This window comes from Chroicocephalus ridibundus, chromosome Z (assembly GCF_963924245.1).
Source record: "Chroicocephalus ridibundus chromosome Z, bChrRid1.1, whole genome shotgun sequence".
Classification (NCBI taxonomy): Eukaryota; Metazoa; Chordata; class Aves; order Charadriiformes; family Laridae; genus Chroicocephalus; species Chroicocephalus ridibundus.
Window position 1 is genome coordinate 6,824,907 of NC_086316.1, and position 26,938 is coordinate 6,851,844.

General features: G+C 39.4%; 1 protein-coding gene across 2 annotated transcripts in view; it reads left to right on the forward strand.

Annotated features, from left to right (window-relative positions):
* EDIL3 (EGF like repeats and discoidin domains 3) overlaps nt 1–26,938 on the forward strand; it is a 270,438-nt gene that overhangs the window by 60,183 nt on the left and 183,317 nt on the right. For both annotated transcript variants that reach the window (XM_063319979.1, XM_063319978.1), the window contains exon 2: nt 14,996–15,124. In XM_063319979.1, coding sequence (XP_063176049.1) covers nt 14,996–15,124 — 129 coding nt within the window. The remainder of the gene's footprint in view (nt 1–14,995; nt 15,125–26,938) is intronic.

Below are 26,938 nucleotides of genomic sequence, written 5' to 3' on the forward strand. Positions count from 1 at the left end.
AACAATTGGAAAATCATAAAAGCCTGTGCACAAATTGAAAAGCAAACACTACCAACTGAATGAATTTCAAATAAAAATAAATTGGGCTAAAAATGAAAGAACTAATCAGAAATTTATGAGAAATAGAAAATAAGGTTTAAACATTGCTGGATTAAAAAATAAATGAGACAGGAAATTGGAGGAAAGGATAGAAGCAATACTTCGAGGAAATAAAATCCTAAGAAATTGTCTTAAAAGTTGTTTTGGTGATCCAATATAATTAAGCAATGGAGGAAGAGACTCAAATACTGCGTCTGTTGACAATATAGAACAGGAATAACACATCAAATTAATGGAGTTACTTTGGACTTGCACAGGAGTGATGCAAGTAGCGTTCGGATTGAAACTGATTCTGCAGATCTCGTTAGGAGTTGTTGTGTAACAGCTCCTGACTTAGAGAACTTGGGCACCACCGGTCTGATCCAGCCTTTTGGAAGAGTTTTGCTTTTAACTTCCCTGGGAGATTTATTAGGCCTTAAACCTGCAGGAGTGCCAAGCGTTATGCAAATAATGCTTTTATCATTCGGGATTTTCAGCACTGCTGTGTGTTACCTACTCCTTCTCTTTGGCGGTAATGAGGCCGTATAATCAGGGGGAGCACCGCCTGTGTCCTGGCTACGGGGCTGCTGCAAAACAGCAGCTCTGCCTTCAGCTCTGATGGGGAGAAAACCTAATTTAGAGCGGGGATAATGTCCCTGTCCTAGCCCCACAGTGGCAACTAACTGCAGATGTAAGTGCCTGGTGGTAGGCAGTGGTGCGGGCCAGCTTAGTAAAAAAAGGTATTTTCAGAAAGTTAGTTTGAGGTCAAGATCAAAGCAAAGAAATGGCAGCAGTTTAACCTGTTGCGGTTCTGGTCCGTGGCATTGGTGCCTGGGCGTGCGCAGGGCTAGTGACAATCATTTGAGTTTAGGGAGTGGAGGGATCTGTAGCTGTTTAAAAAAAGAAATATAAATCTACGCCTGTTTTCAGAAAAAAATAAATTAAAAGTTCCAATGGCAAAAATACAACTCCAACATGCACGAAATAACACGTGATTCATTTAATGAGGCCTACAAACAGAGGGAAAAAGAAAGGAATTCCCTAATGAGCCTCTGGTTTGTTGTTAATAGCTTCGTTTGAGAAGAAATATGTTGAATTTCAGACTCCACCGTTATATTCTATTTATCATTCTTTTTTATTGTAGGCCCTTTCTTCGTCAAGATCAGGCAGTAGCAATCTATTTGTGTACCCACAATAACTCTTTTATATTTCCTGTCGGTGAATAATGAGGCTTCTTTAATCACCGGTTTGTGGTATAACTACTGTCTTCTTTGTTGTTGGCATAAATTACTGGGTACCAATGGCAAATGACAAAAAATATCATTTGTAAGTTGGGGCACAGGGCTGGAGTCAGGAAATGGTCTGCGTTTTGTGTTTGGGGAAGTAGAGAAAGAAAACCAAATGAAGTTAATTGTACGAACATATTTGAAAATAAGATGATGCACAAGGACAGACAGAAGTAGGAGACGGGTGGTGATCTCGCCCTGCCTTGTGCATCTCACCAGTCACTGTGGATCAGCAAAACAAGCTGCGTTCATTCTCCTGGAGTTCTACACTTGCATGCAACAATGCATTCAGTCCCCCCAAAGCGTACACTTTTACACTTAGAGCTTTATAATTTTATATGCTTTGTCTGCTTATTTTCTGCAGGTGTCCTGCAGAAGTATTTGTGGTGAATCAGAAGAGGGTGTTTTTAGGTACCTTCTATGTAATAGAGATGGCATGCGAAAAAGAGCATCTGTTCTCATTAGAAGGCAAGCTTTACTTCTCAGGAGCGTTCCGCAAAACATTTTTGTGTCAGCAACTGTTGATTTGTGATGTAGATGAGTAATACTTCAATTTTGATTAGCAAGTGTTTTATTATCAGTATCAAAACCTCAAATGTGTCACGACAAAGGGTACTAAATTTTGTTTCAAAATCATCTTTAATTTTCATATTAATTTTTTCTTTGTAGAAAAAAGAAACGAAACATATCCTCCATCTAAATTCCCAACTGCAATAATTACCATAAATAATTACTGATAATTGAAAAATAAACTCAAATATGGTTGTGAATTGTGTATTTTAAAAAGTTAAACCCCCTCAAGCTCTTTCAAATAATGATATTTCTGTGTTTTGCAGGTTTAAAAATTCTTTAGAGATGATAAAAAATCTAGGAATACCATCTGTACCTTTAGAGACTAAAACAGTTCTCTCAATCTGAATTATTCTTTTTTTTGTTAATATATCTATTTCCTGTACTACAATAATCCAGTGGCTCGAGCAGCCTTCCACAGTAGTATCCTAATGCTTTGTTTTAAAATGCAATACATTGAATCTACTTTTACCTCAGACTTAATTGAGAAATAAAATCATTATTATTTCATCTTTTCAACATGAGGGGCTCTGAGGTTTTACCGAGCAAAGAGAAATTTTCCATATTTTTTTTTTCCGTGAGAAACTGTACTTGCATGAAGTTTTCTGAGATAAAAGATATACATGTCCATAAGTGTTTTCCATTCTTCCATATTTGCTTATGAAGATGGTAGTGATCTGGAATTTTATTTTGTATACTTTACATATTATATACTTCTATGTACTTTGTATGCATATGTATATGCTTATGTATATCTAATACAAGTGTTGCATTGGTGTCATGCTGGCACCATACAAATCCAGGCAAAGACCTTGTTCTTACTTATTTTTTTAATTAGTCTTCTGTTGTGGCATCCCATGTTTACAAATGGTAGGAGTGTGCATAGCGGAAAAAGATCAGAAGGCATTGATGTACAGTGACAAAGGTTTACGACTTCAGTATTTTCACCTCTTTTTAGTATTTTTCCTCTCCTTTGGTATTTACCCTATGCCCAGCTTTCTGTTTTTAAAAATATGTGCTATACGTGCAGGCTCAGGACTCTGTTAAGTGCCAAAGAAGAGTAATTGCATTTCAAAGAGTACATTGTGGATCCTATACATAATTAATCATGTTAACATCACCTGGATGCAGTTAATAAAGCAAAGCTGCAGATAAACCCCCCAAAATAGCAGGCCACTTAGGAAAACCTCCTTTTTCATTTTCCTAGTAATTAAGCCAGAGTGGGAGACCAACTTTATTTTCAGGTCTGCAAAAGACATGCTGTTAAATTTGAGATTTACCTGGGATGTTGAAGGGCAGGTCAATGACTTGGCCTTGAAACTAGAAGCAATTATATAGCACCTCAGTTCTCCAGATCCAGATATTTTGCTTGTCTTGTGATGCCAGACAAGAAACGGGTAGTTATAGGAACATTTGTCTATGTTCAGAAGCTCAAACAGAATAGTTATTTAGCTTAATAGTCAAGGATCTTTATATACCTTTATTAAAGTAACAGTTAAGGACCCTCTTACAATATGGTGTACTAAAAGCATCACATTCTCAACCACTCCATTGGTGAATTTCTTACGTATACACTGTTCTTTCTCATCCTTTTTCAATTACTATTCCCAGTTCTTCATTTTCAAGTCTTACTCCATACCAAGCAACAAGCAGCCAGCACATTCAAACTGCTACCCATCTTTGTTTAGGTTTGATTTACTAATTAAGCTAGAAAAAAAAATAAAATTAAAAAAATGCCAAGAATACAGTTTGTTAGTGCAATGTGGCCATACGGCGACAAGGTTGTGACATATACAATCTGTTTTGTTACTTAACATTCCCGTAAACCGCCATACGGTAAAGCGGCTTTTAAAGTCTGAGGCAGTCCTTGTAGCGTGGCTTTGAGTGCATGGATGGCCCCTGTGAAAGGAAAACTCTGGAGAGGTGCAGAGCAGGGAGGTGAAGTGGTTGCTCAAGGTCAGGGCTGTGCTGCACGAGCGGGTGCGATGCGGATGCGCGTGAAGCGACCGTGACCATCAAACGGTTTTAGGTTTTAATGCAATGTACCACCTCGGCTAAGTCCTCGTTCTAGGTGTCTTTGTGCTCTCAGAAGTTCACGCTTAGTTCTTGCCTGATGCCTTCAGTTCAAATGTGCCTGGTAGAGATGTTGTTTCGTCTAATTTTATATTGTATTTGGGGAGAATGTAGGGCTAGAAGAAACCTCTTTTACAAGTAACAGTATCCTATACAATCTATACAGGAGTCTTTATATGTGCAAAAGTTCCAGATTTTATTCTATTTCTGAACAAGTTTAAACAAATAAGGTAAAAACTGCATCTGTTCATCTTTCCAGAGACTCTTAGCAAAAAATTATGAAAAGGGTTTGCATCATTCATCCACAGAGCTTGCACATTACTGCCAGCTGCAGCGTCCAAAATAAACAGAATCACTTCTTTATTGTAGTTGTCAGCTGTAATGCCCTTATTATTTCATATCTTTCACAGGAGGGACACATATCTTCATTGCCTAATTATTATTCTGAGTGCAATCGGTAACATCACTTTCCTGTAAAGCCAGAAAAAAAATGATGTAAACCAGCAATGCTGTTGTATCTCCTTAGGTGATGTGTCTTTTTTAATGGTGACAGAACTTTCTTGGTGATAGATTTAAGTACCCATGTGGCCAAAAAATGCATGAAATGAACGCAGTAAGACCAGCTAATTATAACAATGGAAACTTACAGAATATTTTTGCTTTATTCTCTTTAGCTGCAGGGTTTGGTATAATGGCAGAGAAGAGTTCATTGCAGAAAAAGTTCATGTAGGGAAGAGTGTTCAGTGCCGGTGTGTCTGTTAAAATGGTCATCTAATGTGCCATGGGGCTTTAGGAATGAATCCCTCGATTGCCTCCCCATTCTACACTTACTTTTCTTCTGCCTGCAGAGGGGTTTTGATGTGTGTGAGCTGGATTCATTCCTAAGGACGTAGAACTAGAAGCTGTACTCAAGTGGAGACCCTAATGGTGACCCAAAGGTCTGAACCAATGACTGGACATTTGGGCACCTTTAATGGAAGGAAGTGACTAAATCTCAAACAAAATCCACAGGCTTCATATGATGTAGATATGGAACGCTGAACACCAAGTGCTTTGAAATACTGGTCCACTTGTGTTGTGCCAGACTACTTTCTAATTTAGACCTAGCCAATGCTAACTGCTTCACGTGGTGTGTTTTCAAATATGTTTTGCAGTTTGGAATATGCTTGAAAGCAGAAAAAGATCCTTCATTTTCAGTATGCATTCTGAAACTGTTGACAGGCGGAAATGTATGTGTGTATTTTTAGAAATGTTTATATTTTTGTATATTTGTGGACACATATTTAAGGGGTTTTATGGGATGCACTTGGTACTTAGATGGTTTTTCAAAATTTTTAAAAGTTAATTATAAATTTTGCATGCTCTGTATTTCGGATACCTCATTTGAGATATTAAATGCTGCCCATTTCTTCAATAGTGTTGACACTTATTGTAAAAAGTGTGGCAAAAGAAGGTACTTAAGACTGAATACCCCAAAATAGAAGGAACTAGAGACCGATGAATATTTTTCAAAGTGTAATGAGAATATTTTTAGAATTCGTATTGTTTTAAGGCATTTCATTTTGGTGAAGATAGGAGGATATAATGAAATGTAATTAGTTTTAAAAGCTGTTTAATATGTCTTTTTAATTGCCCAGCTTTCAAATTTGAATTGACTGAGGATGGGAAAAGGTAAATTCACCAGTGCTGAGATTAATAATTGCCTAGCAACTGGTGCCTGAATATATCCAATACAGGGCAAAAAAAGGGAAAACAAAACACTTTCATTTCCATATATATAACGTATGTATAAGTATATAAGTATGGAGCTAAATATATGTGTGTGTATGTATACACATAGACACACACTCTGATGCTTCCAAATTGCTAACCTCAAAAGCTGTGAAGCCTAAAAAAGATAAGTGAAAAGGTAAAACTAGAGATGTAAGTGTGGATGAAAATTGGGACTATTTATTTAAAAGTGATAATTCCACAATATGCGTGGGGGTTTATTTTTAAGCCATCTTCCTTTCCTGAAGTGAAGGTAGAAAAAAAGTCACAGACACTTTTGACTGTTTATTTTACAGGGCATCCTTTGGACTGTGCTGCTGATTTGACTGCATGCATGGATTTTCTCTCCATGGAAAGCAGGGGAAGGGGCAAGAGAGAAGCTGCCGTGTGTCTGAGTTGTTTCCTGATTGGGGGTTGGGGCATTTCCATGAATATTTTGAAGAAAGAGTTAGGAAGAGCTAATGATCAAAAGCTCAATGTAGGTTAAGTCAAATAAGAAATCTAGATCCCTATCTCTTATGGGACAGGCTGAGAGACTTGGGGTTGTTCAGCCTGGAGAAGAGAAGGCTCCGAGGAGACCTTAGAGCCCCTTCCAGTACCTAAAGGGGGCTACAGGAAAGGTGGGGAGCGACTCTTGACCAGGGAGTGGGGCGGTAGGATGAAAGGTAATGCTTTTAAACTGAAGGAGGGGAGATTTAGATTAGACATTAGGAAGAAATTCTTTACTGTGGGGGTGGTGAGGGACTGGCCCAGGTTGCCCAGAGAACTTGTGGATCCCCCACCCTTGGAATTGTTCAAGGCCAGGTTGTACGGGGCTTTGAGCAACCTGGTCCGGTGGGAGGTGTCCCTGCCTGTGTCCGGGGGGTTGGAAAACTAGACGATCCTTAAGGCCCCTTCCAACCCACACCACTCTATGACTCTATGGTGTTGACCGCCTGATGATATAGATAGATATAGATAGGAGCCTTCTAGCAGCTAGTGGAGCACCCTGCAAGAGCCCAGCTGTTTTTTGACAGAAACCAATGAAGCTGTACCAGGAGATCTGCAAAACACAGAAATTTCTAGCAAGAAATATGAATATTTTATTTACTGAGAAATTTCAAGTGAACATACTACTAAAAATCTCCTGATCAGCTTTAAAAACAAAGGGCATGTGACTGGAGATTATAATGTATTCCCGTCATGACTTGATATCTCTCTGAAAGTTTTAATTGAACAAAACAACTTAATAGAGAGACAGTTTAGCCTAAGTGCCTTGTACAGAAAGTCTCAATTTAAGCTCTTATTCTTTCCCTTTTCATAAACCTCTCTCACCCCATAGATCTGAACAGGTGCAGAAATACAGGTTGATTCACCTGCATGTTAGCGAGCGGCAAATAATTGCATAAAAGCAGCTGACGTGAATGACAGCTGAAATCAAACGCGTACGTGCAAGGAGTGCCTAGGTAATTTTTGCCAGCTTTGTTGAGCATGACAGGAGAAAAGATGTTGTGGAAGGTTGTGTTGATAGGGATTAGGGCATCTTCATTAAAGGCATTTTTCAGCTATCTCCCTGCCTGCGTAAGGAGCATCATTGCTGTTAGCTGAGGTTGAGCGCCAGGGATGGTGTGCCGCTGGTACCACCAGCTCATCAGTTTGGGCAAATATATCTCTTTTCCTTTGATGAAACAATGTCTGAACTGATGACAGCTTTCCCTAAATCTTCACGACAGTGTGTGCATGAAAAATTTTCCACAAGTTGTAAAAATATTCAGAAGTGCATTATATAACCATATTCCTCCTTTAATCACTTTTGATCCATTTTTCAGTAATAAAGATTTGAAATGACAGGAATAGTTCATCTTTTTCCCTGCAGAGACAGTTGGCATAGAAATGAACTCTCTGCAACCTATGAAAGAGAGAAGAATTTACTTTTTAAGCTGTTTTCTGTTTCTACTAGTATTTCATATTGTCAAACATCAGATGCTTAAAAAGCCTGTAACGCAGCAGGCTGAAGGACAGTGACCTACTGCTCTTTCACGTTCAAATGAATAAAGTAGCTCATACTGTAGACCCTTAGAAAGGGAAGAGATTATACTTTTTTAAGGCAGAAGGGGATTTAATATGATAGAAATTAATCTCTGCAGACATTACTTTAGGGCTCTATTCTAACCCTGAAAGTAGGGACACACTTTTACAGTATTGTACTATTAGACTAAATCCAAAGCTTAAGTCAGCATTTCATCTTCACCCAGGATTAATGTTTCAGTCCAGTGCCAGAGTGGTATTTGAACGAGAATTCTTTGCTTAGAATAATCTGATTTTCTTTTCATAATACCATCTCAGGTTTTCAAAAATCATCTGGTGCATCCCCCCAGATTACAAGACTGGAAAAAGTTAAATTTAAAGAAATGTTTATGCCTGCTTTACAGGGGTGTGTTGCAGTTCTCCTCCAGAGCTACGAGCTACAGCTTGTTTAAGTGCATGCAGCCTTTTGATGCCAGAGGCTTTCTGAAGAAGGAGCAACTACCTCAATTTTCATGAGACCTGTGATAAAATCATGAGTTGTTTATTCTGAGATTTAAATTCTCCTGTAAGGTTTCCCATCCAACTCATATGCTAACTCATATGTTTAGGGTTGATGGCATCAGTTTATTCATTTTTTAAAACCATTTAAACACCCTGCCATGAATATCCTAGTTAGAAATTTAACTGAACTTTCTACCTGCATGGTAAGCAAATCAGCTTAGAAAACAGGCAGGAGGCAGATGAGCTATTGGTATCTAGAAACTTTAACTTCCCCTTCAAATAATAAGAGATACAAGTTAATTATTCACCTGTCTTTTTACCTTTGGAAAAACAAATTATCTGCCTCACTATTAACTCTGAAAAAACACCTTACAAATTTCTTATAAGAACTGCAGAGCTCATCTGTTTTCGTGTTCACATTTTGCATCTCTGCACAGGTGTGTCTTCAATATGATTTATGGTTCTGCTTCTCAGTAGTGGTTCAGCTGTGGAGAAATAGATTTGAACTTGGACACTGTACAGATGATTCCGTAAATCAGAAAAACTATTAAAGCTCTTTTTCTGAAAATTGATTTTAACATGAAACTGCTACTGCAAGGAGGAACTTTCTCCGTCTTCTTCTGAAGTTTAGTTGCTCTTCTGGGCTTCAGAACTGAGGCACATTTTTACTATCCCTAGACCAAATTTCTGTTGACTACCTATTTTCTGGGCTGTTTATTCTTTGGTGCCACCTGGAGATTTCTTCTTTGAAACAAGTTTCATTCTCATGAAAGGGAATAGCTATTCATTTTATTTCTTTAGAGAGAGCTTTTAAAATAAGCTATATTTCATGTAGCAATATAGGAAATTGAATAAAAATAAAGCTGCTGTATTAGGTAGAAACAATGGTCCACCTCTTCCCATCAATGGCAAAATCAAATGCTTGAGCTACAAAATACTCATTATGTAGTATAACAGTAAAGAGTCTTGTACCTCTCTAACAACATGCATGGCTAGTACCCTGAACTCGTATGTCACTAGATTTGCAACTGTTTACCTGTAGATTTTGTGATGCCTTTTGTTTTGATAGGTATTGGCATCTCCTTGGACTCCTATAGTATCAGTAGGTTTGCCTCAGTATCATCTTTTGTAAATTTCACTACATCGATATGTAATGCACACTAAATATGTCCATATTTCTAACCAGTTATATATAACAACAAATAAGGTCGAATTTTTCTACGCACACTTTCTATTTCACAGAATATGCTCTGTTCTTAAATTATAGAATAAAATGTGCCGAAACACACAAATCATCTTTTTTCCATCACTTCTTCCCTTCCAGTTTTGAAGTCTTGTGAATCCACAGAATTTTCTGAAGACGTTTCTTTCTTTGTCATCATTTCATCTCAAGCAGATGTTTCTTACTGTAACAGTTCTGCTGGAAATCATAATAGTTATCCTTCTAGGTGTTAAAAGATAGTTGAGGGAAATTATGTTCCTTTCAGGCTAATGGGTTTGTGCATAGGGACTCAAATGCTTTTCCCATGCCTAATTCAGGACACTGTGCCATAGCTTTTGCCGGGCATTTGTATCCCAGGAACTACAATGTTAAAGAGTAAGTAGTTTTAATTTGGAGTAAATATTTTTTTTTCTTTTTTTCATTGAAAAACATTAGTGAACTGCTATTTGAGTTGCATATAGTAATGGTAGCTGACTGGTCGATGTGATTTTACAATAAAGAGTGCTTTCTGAAGTAGCGCATGCAGATGGTTGTGGATGATACTTTTCTGTTTGCACAGTGCATCTTCTTTAGCTTTCCTATCACAAAAATTGTTTTCATAAATTCTGTGAATTTCTGCTCTTGACAAGGATTGATGGGCTAACCATCATGGTGTGCTGCATTATTTATACACAGCAGTTGAGTTCCTTTTTTCAGGTTGTCCTTTGCTGTCAAGCAAACTATTGGACTCTTCAGTCAAGAATCTTGTAACGCTTTGTAGGGTTTTATTGGATCAAAAAGTATGCTCTATAGAAGTGTAAAGTTTGACAACGAGTGGATTTACTATTTTTACCCTCCTCCCCACCACTACCTGCTTGTGGAAAGAAGCAATAGCTGTACATTCAGTGTTTTGTTGAAAAGGATATGGCTTAAGAGTGGTTACGTGAAGGTACGCCAGGGAGCAAGGTGGGCTTACAGGACAGTTTGTCCCCAAGTGCTTTTATTAAAGAGATCCAGGTTCACTGATTGAGATATTCACTATGGACAAAGCGTGTCATAATCTTTCAAAAAAAACGAGTTGTTACAAGAGAGCAAATCTTACACCATTTTGTTTGAGTTTTGATTTTTTTCCGAGTTTGGAGTAGTAGGGAATTTTCTTAATTAAAATTCTGAGTATCTATGGATCTCCACTTTAATTTCATTCTTTTTGTCTTAATTTTTTGATTTTTAACCAACCATGTTTTTCAAAGAGAGGATGGAAAATTCAATCAAGGATTTATTTGACTTAAGGATGTTCTGAAGAAATTAAAGATGTGAGGAAAAATAAAAATAAAAAATCCCTCAGTTTTAGTATCCTCTAATCATGTAAGTTTTTTTGTCAGCTCCTGTATACATTATGGTGTGAGATAATTTGGATTACATTTCTACCTTAACTCTTCTGTACATGATGTTGTGCAAAAAGGAGGAAATATGTATGTGTATATACATCAGATTTTATGTATATAAAATAAGCTACACGTATAGCATCACTTAAGAGCAAGGGTCCCCTAAAAAAGATAAATGCAAAGTGGTCATGAGTTCTGCAATTCTGGAGGGGAAGCATGTGAGCGTGTCCTTTGCTGATTCCTTTTCAGAGATCCTTGCACCAAATCTCAGTAGCCTGATGCAATGACATTTTACTGTCTTAGATTTTCCTGAGGATGAAGTAAAGGCAGCAATAGTTGTAGTACATATTATATATATACACAGTCTTAAGACAGACTTTAATGCTTGAGTACCCACATAATGAAAAGTGGAGGGTTAGTCAGTCATAGTAAACAAGAATATAAATTATTGCTTTTATTTGACACTTGCATTCTTACTGGACCCATTTCAGAACATTTTAATAAAAATAGAATGTTATTTGTCTTTTGGTGTTTTTCTTAAATAACGGAGTTCCTCTCACAGTGTTTAATTTACAGAAATTTGACAAATTTCAGTCTGTTGCGCAAACAGCATATTACCTATTACAATGGAAAGTCAGCAGCACCGAGAGCAGTTTTGTAAGTTATTTTAAAGGATATCAGTCTTTCATTGAGTTTATTTTACTCTTCCAGTCACCACGGTTCTAAGGTTAAATTCTAAAACTACTGTTGTGTTAAAAGTTGTGCCATATGCAACATAGTATTTTAATGGTAATAAATTCCTTAATCAGTTATGCTAAGACAGAGTGCACCCATATAAGCTTTTCTGATTAAGAACAGAGCCTTTAAAATCAAATTCTGTTCATCAAACTGAGTAAGTTGTACAAGAAATTAGATTTCAATATTTCAACATGAATGGCTTCTCAAGGGGCACAAAATGTAAATTGAGAGAGATATTGTTGATTCAAAGGTGATGTTTCTTTTGTTCTGCACATTTTCACAGGCACTAAGTCATAAATAAGGGTGCTAACAATTTAAGTAAGTTTTACTAATTTGAGTATGCAAATTTGCACAGAGTTGTATCTAAGTCTTAGGTAGAATTATTGCTCACGTGCGTCTGTGCACTTGCCCATATCTCTGACTGCATCTTATTTGACATCATATTATGGTATTATTTTAACCATTCTTGTTCAAAGTATAGACTTTCTTTAACCCTCTTTAGCATTACATGAATGAGACAGGCTAGATATTTTTTGTTGTTGTTGGAGCTTTTTTCTTTTTTGGGTTATTTTTTTGGTCCCACTTTCTTTAGCGGTGGGCAGTACTCATTTTATTTCTGTGATGTGATGTAAGAATTTACACCAGTGATTGGCAGTAGAATTTGGGCCAAGGTGGTGGGTCAAAACAGCACTTAGTGCCATTATTTCCTGAACATGGAAAAAAATTTATGTCATTAGAGGACAGCATCTGCTTTATTAATCCCGAACTGTGGGTCAAGTAACTTTACTTCAGGCTGAAAAAGCCAACACGAATTTTCAGATAACTAAAAACTACACAGTTAAGTATGCACACTTTGGTCATAGTAGGAGATTTCAGTTTCTGGAAATCTAATGGAAAACTGGGGATGTGTTCTGCATGTCAGTCGATATAAAACAGTGTTTTGTCTTCTTACCTTTCTTTTTCTTTCTTGTGTTGCATAATTGAAATCAGAACAATGAGTCAAGAAACATAGTAAAAATGTCGCCTCTCATTTTAACCAGAATATCCATAGGAATTTGCATAGTATATGTTCCTGCTCCAGATGCTATTTAATTTATTAATTTAATTAAAGGTATTGGGAATACAGTTGTCAAAGTATTCAGTTAATAGTAGTTGTTTCACAACCAAATGCCTAAGCCCCATGAAGTAAAAAACAAGCATCCTTTGCTACCCCAATAATGCAACAAGCACTGAAATTGAGAAGTCTTGACTTACTTAGATTGAGTTAGAAAGACAGGTAATGTCTAGTCATTAGTCATTTAATGTCTTATGTCATTGGCTCTTTTCAAATAGCTCTACTTCTCTGTTGGCTGGACAATCTTCAAGACAAAAGCGTTAACAGCAGGTAAATGGTGATGACAGTTCTCTGTGTCATGAAGGCATCTTAAAAGTGACAGATTAAGATTAAATAAAATTAAAAATAAGCCAGCAAATGAACACACAGCTAGAGTTTTTTGCAACTGATGCACAATATTCATGCAAGTGGTTTTGTATACATCAGTTTAATTTCTTAAGTGATTGTTAGATGGGAATTATTACACCAGGCGCTAATCTGAAGTCTATGTGCCAGAAAGGTATTGAAAACAATTTGAGACCCCTTACCACCACTATAGTCCAACATGTATTATAATGTCAGTACTACTGACATAAGTGGATTTCTAGAACTCCTTACAATTACATGGCGAAAGACTGCCAACTTTGGAATTTAAAAAGCATACAAAATAATGTGTTGAGTTGTTTTTTAATAATCACCTATCTGCAGATGTTGCTTTAAGTTGCATTTGCAAAAATTTTGCAAAACAAAACTCGACTGCACAAATTATTAGTATTTCTAAAAACAATACTGAGCAATAGAAAGCACACACCTCTGTTTTACAAGATGAAGCTTGAGGTAAATAAAAAATGCATCTAAATATGTTTAATTAGCTGAGAAAATAATATAAATTGAAGCTGGCCGAAGCCTAAGGCCTTCTTTAGGATTGCTTCCAGTTATCCCATATGGGCCAGGATGCAATCCTGTATTTCCTTACATTTGTAGAACTGTGATAAGGTGGGGTTCTTCAAGGGTGTTAAAACTGGGGCATTACAAGAATTGAACAGACACTCTGTTCTCTCTTTCATATCTCCTCCTGAAGGCTGTTTCAAGTGGTATTAGACTGGAAATCACAATAATGTGTTGTACACACTGGCAATACTGGAGACATGATCAAGTTCTGAGCACATGAAGCAGGCCTGCGGTGCATCTTGCAGAGTTTACATCTTTCTGCTGTTGACCACCTCAACGCTAATTGGCTGAATAAGGCTGAAATGGACAAGCAAAGTCTGCTTGTTTAGCATTATTTAGGCAGGATGAAGCTACCCACTGTGCCAGTGCTTGCCCTGTGTCGCAGGGAGTTTTGACGCAGATCTGCTTCGTAGCGTAGCATAGTTTTGAAGTGAAGCATAGCTTTGTTTCTAACTTATTTGTTCTGATTCTGCAATCAAAATGAATTGTGGGAGAACATGACAAACTTCCTTGGGACACGGAAGGGACTGTCGAGGAGCACTGAAGGGACTGTACGTGCTCAAGTCTTTTAGTCTCCATCCCTGCCATGGAGTTGGTGGGTCACAAGTCATAGTGAAAGCCTCCCTGGCGGCACAGCATGACCGTACAGCAGCTCTGGTCATAGGGCTCCAAACTAATTGCCCAAAACACTTCAATGGCTTTGTTCTATACTGTCAAACCTTATCCTGGGATCGCATATAATTGGTCTTCTTGTGACTGACATAAAGCCAACATATAAGGGCACTGCTGGCTTGCATGCCATGCCCTGTATTTAGTAGAAATACAGTGTGCCAATGCCTGATCTGGCTCAAATCTATGCTGCTGTGTGATTTAAGAGTGTGTAAGTCTGGAACACAGGCATGCACAGCCACTGTTCTCTGCTTATGAACCAGGTGATAAGCCATTAGCCTGAACTGAAACCACTATTCAGCTTTACGTTGAAGCTAACCTGGAGAGGTAAGATCCGGGGTAAATTCCTTTCCAAGTATATATCCTGAATGACTGAAAATGAGAGAAAGCAATAAATTATTTTTTGTTAAATGTTATTGTCTTTTACAAGTGAATAGCTGTCAGTGCATCCAAGAGAATCACATTTTACAGAGTAGAAGGCTGGGGAAAAATGATTACAGAGAGGTGTGCTGTTAAATAAACGTAAAATGGAAGTAGCCAAGTGGAATCCAAAGGACATAGAGACTGTCATTCCTTTCTGGTTTTGGTTATCAGTAATCTGCCATACTTAGGACTTGTGCATAACTTTTGGAGAGTTTTATACAGGAATCTTTTTTTTCGCTTTAACCCACAGGGGACGTGTGTGACTCCAACCCGTGCAAAAATGGTGGCATCTGTCTGTCTGGGCTGAATGATGACTTCTACTCATGCGAGTGTCCTGAAGGCTTCACAGACCCCAATTGCTCTAGTGCTGTGGAGGTTGGTAAGTGCAAACTTTAAATGCTGGAATAGTTGTTTCAGTGTCCTGTTAGTCTGTGGCTGGCCAACTGGTGATCGTCTCCACTGCATTTTGTGTAGTGCTGTGGTCATTGTGTCAGCCATTTTTGGTGTCTTAACCTTATCTCTATATCATAGATATCTATGCCATAACTGACAGACTGTTAAAACAGTATTTGACAAGTGTATCTGCAGAACAAAATGCAGAAAAGTTCAGTTCTGTACTTCAGAAAGTGAAAAGATCATAGTTGTGACTTAAAATGACCAACATTTCTCAAAGATCAATGTAATTAGATATTTCTATATATCCTTATTCTGATCATTGATCATGTAAAGATTGGTTTCTGGTAGTTTTATGCCTAGGTCTGATCAGTAAAGAGTACTTACTTAAACAAGCGAAGTTACAGGAACAGTATAGGAGAAATCAGAGTAACACATAGTAGTCACTTGTTTGAATTTCAAAAGGATTACTCAGCTGGAAATTGTAATTAATCATTAAACGAGTGCAAGTCAAAGGTATGGAAATTTTGTGATGTGTGTTTGACTCAGAATGATAGCTCCAAAACATCCTGAAGGTTGAGCCTCCGTCTTAAGAAAACTCAAGGAGAAAATCAAAGTGCAAGGGAAAAGATGTTAGAAAGCTCATTAGGTCATGGACCATCCCATCATTTTCAGTGGAGCAGAAGAGCTGCAAGTTCAACAAGCTCTTAAATTACCCTGAAGTAGATATAAAAGTACATAAGGTAGAACAAAACAATAAATAGACACTACTTTTTAAATAGATACATTTTCTACCTATCTCCTCCATGGAGTTGTGGGAGTTAGAATAGGAAGGTAAAAGATAAGAAAAAGCACTGACGTGCAGAAGAGATGGCAGTGTCTCTTACTTTGTTCGTATTAGGAGCATACGCCAAAGTGGAGGTTCTGTGGCAGCGCCTCTTATCTGAAGGCCTTGCATGCCCTGCGTGCATGTCTTCTGCTGACAGCCACAGCATTTGAAAGCAGTATGACCCTTCAAGTATTTCATGCCGTACGTCTGTGTCTGTGATTCATCAATCTGGGTTACACTAACATGCTTCTGTCTGTGACAGCTGAGCAGTGCTCACACGTTTTGCTTCTGCCAGCTGTAGTGTAGGACACCAACCTCGGGCAGAAAGTCAACGCCAAAAGGCTTGCTCCTACAGATGTCTCGTTGAAACTGTCACAGCTAGGCTGATCATCTCTCTCACTCTGCGACTCTCCTAAGTTCTGTGGGTTTAATTTTTTGATAAATAAATGAAGGCTACACAGGCACAATCTGAATGCACTGTTATGGGGACTAAATATAGAATCACAGAATCATAGAATCATAGAATTTGTTGGATTGGAAGGGAAGTTTAAAGGTCACCTAGTCCAACCCCCCTGCAGGAAGCAGGGACACCTTCAACTAGATCAGGTTGCTCAGAGCCTCATCAAGCCTGGCCTTGAATGTCTCCAGGGATGGGGCCTCCACCACCTCTCTGGGCAACCCGGGCCAGTGTCTCACCACCCTCAGTGTAAAGAACTTCTTCCTAATGCCTCATCTAAACCTACCCTGCTCTAGTTTAAAACCATTCCCCTCGTCCTGTCACTACATGCCCTTGCAAACAGCCCCTCCACATCCTTCCTGTAGGCCCCCTTCAGGTACTGGAAGGCTGCTATAAGGTCTCCCCCGAGCCTTCTCTTCTTCAGGCTGAACAACCCCAACTGTCTTGTCCTCACAGCAGAGGTGCTCCAGCCCTCGGATCATCTTTGTGGCCCTCCTCTGGACCTGCTCCAGCAGGTCCATGTCCTTCTTGTGGTGAGGACTCCAGAGCTGGACACAGTACTCTAGGTGGGGTCTCACCAGAGCAGAGTAGGGGGGGAGAATCACCTCTCTCGATCTGCTGATATATCCCTCTCTGTCATGAGATAAGGCTAGAAGAACTTAGTCCAGGGACCCAGGGTTGGGATAGTTTTGGTTTATTTTTTAATTTTCTGAAAGTGATGCTACCGTTCTGTGAGTGAATTCTAAGTCTCCACAATGCAATTTTAAGGGAATTTGGATTGAATTTGATTTCCCTGAAGATAAGTTTCCTGCAGACCAATGAAGTAGTTCCTGTATGACCAACTTTGGTAAGACACCAACTGACTGTAAAATGTCACAGTAGCTGGTTACTACCTGACATTCCAGTTGCACAAGAAACTGCTCTTTGCTTTGGTGCAGCCACACAAGAAGCAGGAATACACTGCCTTAAAATCCTGTTTTCCATCCCTTTTCCTACCATTTCTATGCATGCTTGAAGGGTCTGAATTTATCCTACAACTATATATCATGCTACCCTAAAATGGCCTTGACATGGGTTTACTGCAGGAAACTTGTGTATTTATCCTGTGCTTGGTTGGCAGAAAATTGCATTGTGCATTACTGGGAGGATGCTGATCATTAGTGAATCTGAGATAAAAGCATATTGTGATAATTGACACTGTAATTTGCAACGAAATATTAACAGGGCTTTAAAAAATACACATATACTTAACTAAATTCTTCAAACACTTCAACAAAATCTCAGTTTGGTAAGCAGAGTGAAGCATAAGCAAATAGAAAGCTTGAGAATATGTGGTAATCACAGTGCTTATGCAGGCAGAATATTATATTTTTAGTTTGCAATCTGGAGGAAGTATCTACTGGATGAAATTGGTTAACTAAAGGACTTACTAATATTCCTATATTAGCTAAATTCTCGAGTGTTAATTTAGTTTGTGTTTGTCCTGTGGTATTATGCTACATGTATGGATTTAGAGACTAGCCATTACTTTTTGAAAACTTTAAAAATAGTTTTAAAAATATTTCTTTATTTTTCAGTAGAAGGTGTCCGAGGCTCATTCAGCATGATATTCCCCTACACAGAGTCATATAAACCACTGAAAAAAAATGGTATTTCAAATAATATTTTGATTTTTCCTATGAAAATGATGGTGAATAGTGTAAGCTATTAGTCAGTTAGACTCCATTAATTCAAACACTGTAGTGTTTCAAGTAAATTAATCGGTTGAAAGGTGGGTCTGTGAGGAGCCTAGGAGTGCAGGACCTCATGGGATGACTTTTAAGCAACAGTGTTTATTAGCAGGTTAACAAAGGTTACTTCTCGTCAGCTTTTTAATGAGTTATTGCCCAAAAGCTATTTCTCTAAATCCTTAGTATCTTAAAAAGGTTTCTTGACAATTTTCTATACAGTTGAAAACCTTAAGTGGGTTGAAAATCAGGCATCTAGGATATCAGGAGGCACTGAGTGAGAAAACAGGAGGGTGGGGGACAAAACCAGCAGCCCATGTCAGTCTGTCTCCCCTTGAAAGGGCTCTACAGCAAATTTTAAAAGTAGCAGAGTGTTCTGTGTGGCCCTCTCATTATATACTCCACTATTAGACTTTATTCAGTCCTGGTGACAGGACACTGTTGATCCCCTGGACACTAGCTGGAAAGTCACAAATTTTCAAGGAACATACCTCAGACAGGAAGATTTCACAGCAAAAGGTAGCAGGGATTTAACTGAATCACACATTAAAGTGGGTAAATAAAAAACAATGCCATACATATGGGCAGTTATATAATCATGTAAAGGAAAAAATATATATTCATAACAGTACATAAAGGTAGAAGCATTAAATATTTAGGCAAAAGTCTTACCCAAGTTGATCAACAAAGACTCAAAACAGTTTAGGAACTGCCTGAATAGTTCAAGGACTTAAGAATATAACTCCTGTTATTATCTTAATAAAACCAACATAATCATAGCACCTTATTTCAGTCTAGGAAGATTCATTATTGCTGGTTTTTTTCGAAATTCACCCATGGAAAATCCTGACTCCTCTGCCATACCTCTCCACTGTTTTCTTATCCTGTAACTTCAACTGTGTCTAAAACAATTTTTTGTAAAGTGTTTGAAATAGTTATTTGAGTGAGGTAGAAAAGGATTTAGCTAGGTAAAAGTTAATTATATCAAACTTCCCAAATAGCAGGATGTTTTCCAAAGATAATAAGGATACTATGACCTGAGTCACCTCTTTTGCAGACTCCTATCTATATCTTTGGAAACACGAATTTTAACCTAGATTGAAAAAGATTCACATGTAATTAACAATGGTATTGAAACGTATTACAGACAAAAAGTCGACGGACTTTACATCATTGAAATAACTCACAAATAATTCTCAGAAGGCATTAAATTACAGGAATACCATAAACTACATCTGTTACATACAACTAATAGAAGTCTTTAGTACATACTGTTCAGGAAAACTATTAACATGCATCCTAATCAACACAGGTAATTGATGAAAGAAGAGTAGCTTAGTCATGGACAGTGCATGAGGGGAGCAATGGCAGTGTGGCTATTTACATTGAAATAATATTAAGGGGAAGTTTTTTGACATAAAAATTATTCTTGTTTTGTTTGATGTGTGCAAAGGGGAAATAGAGAAGTACATGACTGAAGACAAAAGTTAAAGAAAGAGCAGCTAAGTTTAGTATGCCATACGGCAATCACCGTATGCACCATGAGTGACCGTGTTGTTCACGTTTGAAAAATGAGCAACTTAAAACTATTCTGTTTTGATCTTCCAAATCTGAAATTCAATAGCTGTCTGAGAGGATAAACTGGTGAACATGTTTAGTTTATGCAAGTGGAAAAATAAATGATGTGCAATGACAGGGAGGGTAGAGGAGCCACAAGCACACTAGAGGAGAGCTGGGGACACTCCAAAACTGCATTCAAATAGGCTGTCGGTACCTTTTTGGAAAGTGTCTTTATCTTTTGCGTCAGCTTTCAATACCCACTGAGAGGAACTCATTATTGAGAAACACGGTAAAAATGTCTATGTTCATTTTAGAAGGGTGGAGAGGCAAGCTAATGATCTTATACACATAATACAGGAAACCTGGGTGCAGCATGGTGGCTGAGAGGAGAGAGGAGAGCTGAAAGGGAAAAAACGGATGCTAGTTTTGCACTACCTCTTTATTCTGCCAAGTGATTAAGAAGTGATTGTGCGGTTCCTTGTTTATCACATTGCAGTGTTTTCCGTACCAGTTTAGTCTTTCCAGTATCCAAGGGAAACTATTTCTTTGACAGCTGCTGTCTCTGGGCCTGTGACACAGGAGTCAAAGGGGTTCTTCCCTTTTCACACTGTTAAATAAAAATTCAGTAAAATGGATTAGACCCAGAGTGCTGTGATCTGTTGTCTTTGTGGTTTCTTTGGACAACTTAAGTCCCTATATTTGCTGTCCTGACCTCTGCACTGACAGGACAAGAGCTTGTCAAAAAAAAATTGTAAGGGTAAATTCCTGTTCTTGTTTTCCAGTCAGTGTTACAGATGCTTTTTAATACCATGAGTGGAAATGACTGAATGATTTCAAAGATGCTTTTATAGTCCTACAATATGCGATTTTTTAGGAAGGATTGTTTGCACCACATGTTTAACATATGTACTAATGGATTTCTCTCTAAGGTAGAAAAAATGAAATTAATCTGTTCTTACAAAAGAATTCCAATGGCTTAGTGTCATGTGTATCTAGTACGCTATTGATATGAATGTAGCTGCCTTAGCTCTAAATTAGGTAGTCTGAAATAATGCAAATTAAAACACTGGCCATCACAAAATCAGAGTAGTTGAGGATGGGAGGCACTTCTGGAGGTCTCTAGACTCACCCCACGTCTCAAGGGAGAATCAGGGGAGCAGGTTTCTCAGGGCCATGTCCAGTTGGGTTTCAAATATCGCAAAGGATGGAAACTTCACAGCTTCTTATGGCAATCTGGGCCAGTGTTTGACCACCTGCACAGTTAAAAACAGAAACAAACAAACAAACACCCAAACCCCCAAATATATTTGTGGAAAAAGAGGAATTTTGTCTTTCTGCTCATTGTCTTCTGTACTGTCACCATGTACCACTGAGTCTGTTGTCTTTATTTCTACAAGACTTGTCTTCTCCAGGCTTAACAGTCTCAGCTTTCTCACATGTTCCCTATATGTCAGGTGCTCCGATCCCTTAATGATTTTAGAGAAATAATCACATCCCTTACCTTGCTGGCAATGGTCTCCCTGGTGTAATACAGTTCTCAGTGTAGATTGCCCAGGATACTTGGGAATAGAGTGTGGTCTCCAGATTTCAGCATCTGCTGTCACTGCTGTAGGTGTAGTGTTGCCCAAATTGACTATATTTATTGCTATCATGACAGAATCTACCTAAGTGACTTATTCACAGTGTTTCTTATGGCCAACAGGGAGATTTTATTGTATGTCTATGAGTTCTTACTCAGTAAAGTGTCATGCTTTGCTCTTGATACTGATTTATTATTTGGAAAAATTGTGAGGGAAAGGAGTGTCTGTTTGTTTATGGTTTTGTTCTTGAAGATCATATCAATGGTTTCGCTGGTATAAAAGTGAGATAGCAGGCTGGTGAGTTGGGCCTGTGTTTATTTGAATGTAGGAAGAATAGTCAGGTTTCACAGTTGAAGGTTAGTCTCTTCTGGGAAAAGAGTGAGATGGAGTGGGAGATGGAGGGATAGAAAACAACTTCTTCCCTGCTGGGCTTTGTCTGTGATGCCTGTTTGGATTCAGTGCTGGTTACTTTCCTTGTGGGCAAAGAGGGAAAGTGCTAGTTTTCTTGAGCAACAGCTTATTGCTGCAGAGTTCTTAATAACATCCAGGTTTCCACTTCGGAGCAATGAAAGAAGTTGTTAAGTGGAGCCCTATCAGCACCACCTGATTTTGTGTGAATCTGATTTTTGTTTGTTTGATTTGAGTGGGAAATATCCCCAAGGTATTTGCTAAACTAGTTGAAGTGTGTTCTTGTATTACTTTCCTTATGATTAGAGTTTGCAGTATGAGTACAGACTACTAAATTTCCTCTTAGTAAGGCTGTAGCAGTTGCATGTTAAGTATGTTGAAGGCATTTCTCAGTGTTCTGAATTCTATAGCCTAAAGTTTCAAATCTCTGTTATAGAAGCGTTTTACATGGAATTCACTATAAAACAGATTTTTAAACAGGAACTATCACATAATCAGAACACTTGGCTCATTAGGAGATGTCCTCAAAGGTTAACGTAATTCTGTTGAAAGGCAATCGATAGCTAATAATAAAAATAATTTGACAAATTAAGTCTTAATTTTTAGTTTCTGGGTAGCCTGAAGAGTGCATACTGCAGAGAAATCTAAATTGAGTAGACTACATGCATGTAAGCAGAATGGCTTAATAAATGGCGTTAAATGCAGTGCAGAAAATATTGTAAGTGATAATTGTACAATGTTTGTGCCAAAACAATTGCCTTTGGTGTTGATTGCTAGTAAATCTGTTGTGAAAATACAGGTTCAAGTCAAAACTGGAGAGAATGCTAAAATAATGCATATTCATAGAATCACAGAATACCAGGCTGGAAGGGACCTCAAGAATCATCCGGTCCAACCTTTCTTGGCAAAAGCACACTCTAGGCTAGATGGCCCAGCACCCTGTCCAGCTGAATCTTAAAAGGGTCCAATCATGGGGAATCCACCACTTCCCTGGGGAGATTATTCCAATGGCTGGCTGTTCTCAGTGTGAAAAATTTTCCTCTTGTGTCCAGTTGGAACCTCCCTGGCAATAACTTGTACCCATTACCCCTTGTCTTTTCCACATGACTCATCATAAAAAGGGATTCTCCACCTTCTTTGTAGCTACCCTTTAAATACTAGAACATGGTGATAAGGTCTTCCCTAGGCCTTCTTTTCTCAAGGCTGAACAAACATAATTCACTCAGCCTTTTCTCATATGACAGGCTTCCCAGTCCTTTAATCATCTTGGTGGCCCTTCTGTGGACCCTTTCCAGCCTGTCCACATCACTTTGCATAGTGGGAACCAAAACTGTACACAGTGTTCCAGGTGTGGCCTCACAAGCGCTGAGTAGAGTGGGATATGAATTTTTTATCTCTGATGGTGATGTCCTTAGTGATGCAGCTCAGCATCCTGTCGGCTTTCTTTGCTGCGACAGCACACTGTTCACTCATCTTGACCTTGCTGCCCACCAGGAGCACCAGGTCCCTTTCCAGAGAGCTGTTCCCCAGACTGGTAGATCCCAGCATATTCTGTCCTACTGAATTATGTTTTCCCAGGTGCAAGAGCTTACACTTGTCCTTGTTGAACTTCACAAGATTCTTGTTAGCCCACTTTTCCAGCCTGTCCAGGTCTTCCTGCAAAGTGACACATCCAAAGTGTCTGCTTCCCCACTCAGTTTGCTATTATCAGTAGACTTCATAAAATTACACTTGACCCCATCATCTAGATCACTTATGAAGATATTAAATAGTATTGGGCCCAACATCAATCCCTGGGGGACCCCACTTGTGATAGGTTGCCAGTTTGAAAAGGAGCTATTTACAACCACCCTTTGGTTGCACTCTGTCAGCCAGCTCCCCACCGATCACACAGACCACTCATCTAGACCATAATGCATCCGTTTTTCTAGGAAGAAGCTGTGGGAAACCATGTCGAAAACACTGGAGAAATCCAGGTAGACAATGTCCACTGCTTGACCTACATCAACCAAGCTGGTTACTGTGTCATAGAAGGTGATCAGATTTGTCAAGCAGCATTTGCCCTTGTTGAATGTGTGCAGGCTTTTCCCAATCACGTGCTTCATTTGACTTGTCATAGCCCCCAGGTGGATTCATTCCATAACTTTCCCAGAGGCTGGAGTAAGACTGTTGGGCCTATCGTTTCCTGGATCCTCCTTTAAGCCCTTCTTGTAGATGGGGGTGATATTAGCCTTCTTCCAGTCTTCTGGGACATCCCCCGATCCCTACAACTTCTCATAGATTGTGGAGAGCAGCTTCTCAATGATGTCAGCCAGCTCTCTCAACACCCTCCAGTGGATAACGTCAGTGCCCATTGATTTGTAGGGGTCAAGCTCCTGTAATAGTTCACATACTGACTCTTCCTTCACTGATAGCGGGTCTGTGCTTGCATCAATCTGGATTGTTGCTCCCAAGGCCTGGGGCCCAACGGTGCTGGTAAAGACAGAGGGGAAGAAAGTGTTGAAAACCTCTGCCTTGTCAGCAATGTTGCTGGCTAATTCACCTCTCCTGTTTAGCAGCAGGCCAATATTTTCCTTCTATTTCTGCTTGTTGTTGATGTACCTGAAGAACCCTTTCTTGTAGTTTTTGACATCTCTGTCCGATTTCAATTCAAGATGAGCTTTTGCTTTTCTAACTGTATCTCTAGATTGCCTGGCAATGCCCTTGTAGTTCTCAAGGGGCTTGTGTCTGCTTTTCCATCTCTGGTACCATTCTCTTGGTTTTGGGCAGACTCAGAAGCTCGCAGTTAAGCCAAGAAGGTCTCTTGCTCCACCTACTTCCCTTACCTTTAAAAGGGATGAATTGGTTTTATGCTTCCAAGAAAGAGTTCTTGTAAAACTCACAGGACTCTCAAGCTCCTTTATCGCCCATGGAAACTTCCCACAAAATGCCTCCCAGCTGAGCTCTGAGGGAGCTGAAGTTTGCTCTTCTAAAATCTAAAACCTTTGTCTTACCACTAATCTTCAGCATGCTCAGCAGGATCCCAAACTCCACCATATTGTGATCCCTGCAGCCAAGGCTATCACTAACCAAGATACTACAAAGCAGGCTTTCTCGGTTTGTGAGTAACAAGTCCAGCAGTGCCTTGTTCCTGGTTGGCACATCTAACATGGGCATGAGGAACCAGTCCTCTACATATATCAGGAGCTTGATGGATGACATATGAGTTGCTGTATTGTTCTTCCAACAGATGTCTGGGTAGCTGAATTCACCCATAAGAACCAGGTTCTGTTAACCTGAAGCTTGCTTATGTGACCCAAATATTACTTTGTTGGCCTTATTGTTTTGGTTTGGAGGTAAGTAGCAGATGTCTACTGTAAGATCCCATTTGGAGACAGCCCCTCTGATCTTGACCCAGGGGTATTCAATAGGGCTTCCACAATTGCTGTAGTTGAATTCTCTACATTCAAGGCTGTCCTTAACATAGAGTATGATTCCTCCTTTTCTTCCCTGCCTGTCTTTACGAAACAGCCATCCATAGTGACCCTCCAGTCAGGTGAGTTTTACCACCATTTTTCAGTTATTCCTATGATATCACAACTTTCTGACTGGGCACAGAGTTCCAGTTCCTCCTGTTTGTTCCCCATGCTCCATGCAGTGGTATAGATACCCTTGAGGTGGTTGGTCTTCTGGTTCTCATCTTGGGAAGCAGCTAAGGGACATTTGTCACTGCTCTGGTTGTCCTGGCTTATTCCCCAGTTGGTTGCAATGGCATGAATGTTGCCACTTTGGGGCCCACCTCTCGAGTCCTTCAGTTTAAAGCCCACCTCACAAAGTTGGCCAGCCTGCTGCCAAAGATTCCCTTGCCCTTTCTAGACAGGGGGATCCCATCCCTCCTTAGCAGGCTACAGTCATCAAAGAGTGTCCATTGTCATAAAAATCAAAACCCTCACAACAGCACCAGCCACAAAGCAGAAGCTGATTCACATTATACATCTATTTCTGGCTGCACCTTTTCCTCTTACTGGTAAAATGGAAGAACTTGGGCACTGATACTTTTCTCTTGCACCTCCAGGACTTTTAGTCTTCCTTGATTCTGCCTGGGTTGTGGCTTGTAGTGTCATTTGTTCAATGGGTAGTAGTCTGTGCTCTTGACAAGTTGTGGCACCTTCTCAACAACATCTCGGACCTTAGCTCCCGGCAGGCAGCATACGTCTCGTGACTCCCTGTCCGGATGGCAGATGGGCATCTCAGTGCCCCTTAACAGAGAGTCAACCACTACAAACACTCAATGTTCCTTTTTGTGTTTTCCACTGTGTGCTGCTGGTACAGTTTCTCCTTGCAGATGTTGCTCGTGGGTGTCTACAGCTGTTAAAGCTTCATATCTGGTTTTGATTGTAGAGCTGGAGAATGGGGACTGGTGTCCTGCGTTTGTAGGTCACCAGGGTCCAAGATGCCTCATTGTCTCTGGTGTCCACCACAGGAGCATGGTTCTGAAACCACTTATCTATCTCCTTCTCAGCCCCTCTGATACTAAGCAGCTTTTTGGCTGTTTCCTGCAACTTGGCACCTGACACAACAGATATCAACCTATGCACACCTTTTGCAGGTACTCACCTTTTCGTCAGGAGAAGTGTCTGGGCACTCATTGCAAGTTACCATCTGTACTGAAGTCTTCTTCCTTACTAGTTCTGTCTGGGTGGAAGCATCAGGCATCTCAGGGGCTTTCTCTGTTTCTCTGTAGAAACACTGGTTTTAACTCTGAGGCGTGTGCACACAATTATGGCAGAGACCTAGAGCCCTTCCCTGGGCTGTGGGCCCACAAGCAGGGTGCATGGCCCTTCTCACGTGTCCTTCTGCAGAAACTGCTGTGCCCTCCCGATCCCTGTTTGCACACCCTGTTCACAGCGCTCCTGGTCGACAGTGCTGCTTGGACCATTCAAATCTCCCATGGTTGCTTCTGGCAATCCCCAAGCCACATCAGCCTCTGTTCCCGGCTCCTGTACACCTTGATTTAGCACCCAGACGCAGAATTTACCATAGCTGCAACTGCGTGACTCACCGACTGAGTACTGCTTTCAGTTTTGTTGCATTTAAAAAAAAAAAAGCGTTAAAAAATATTGCACCAGTATTGGTAAACTGGGCAAGTAATCCTTGAAACACTTTTCCCATACACAACCATGTTCATTTAGGGTGGAGCGAATATTTTATTAAAAGAACCTCTGTATTTGAGTACTGAAGCTGAAATTCATTGGGGTAA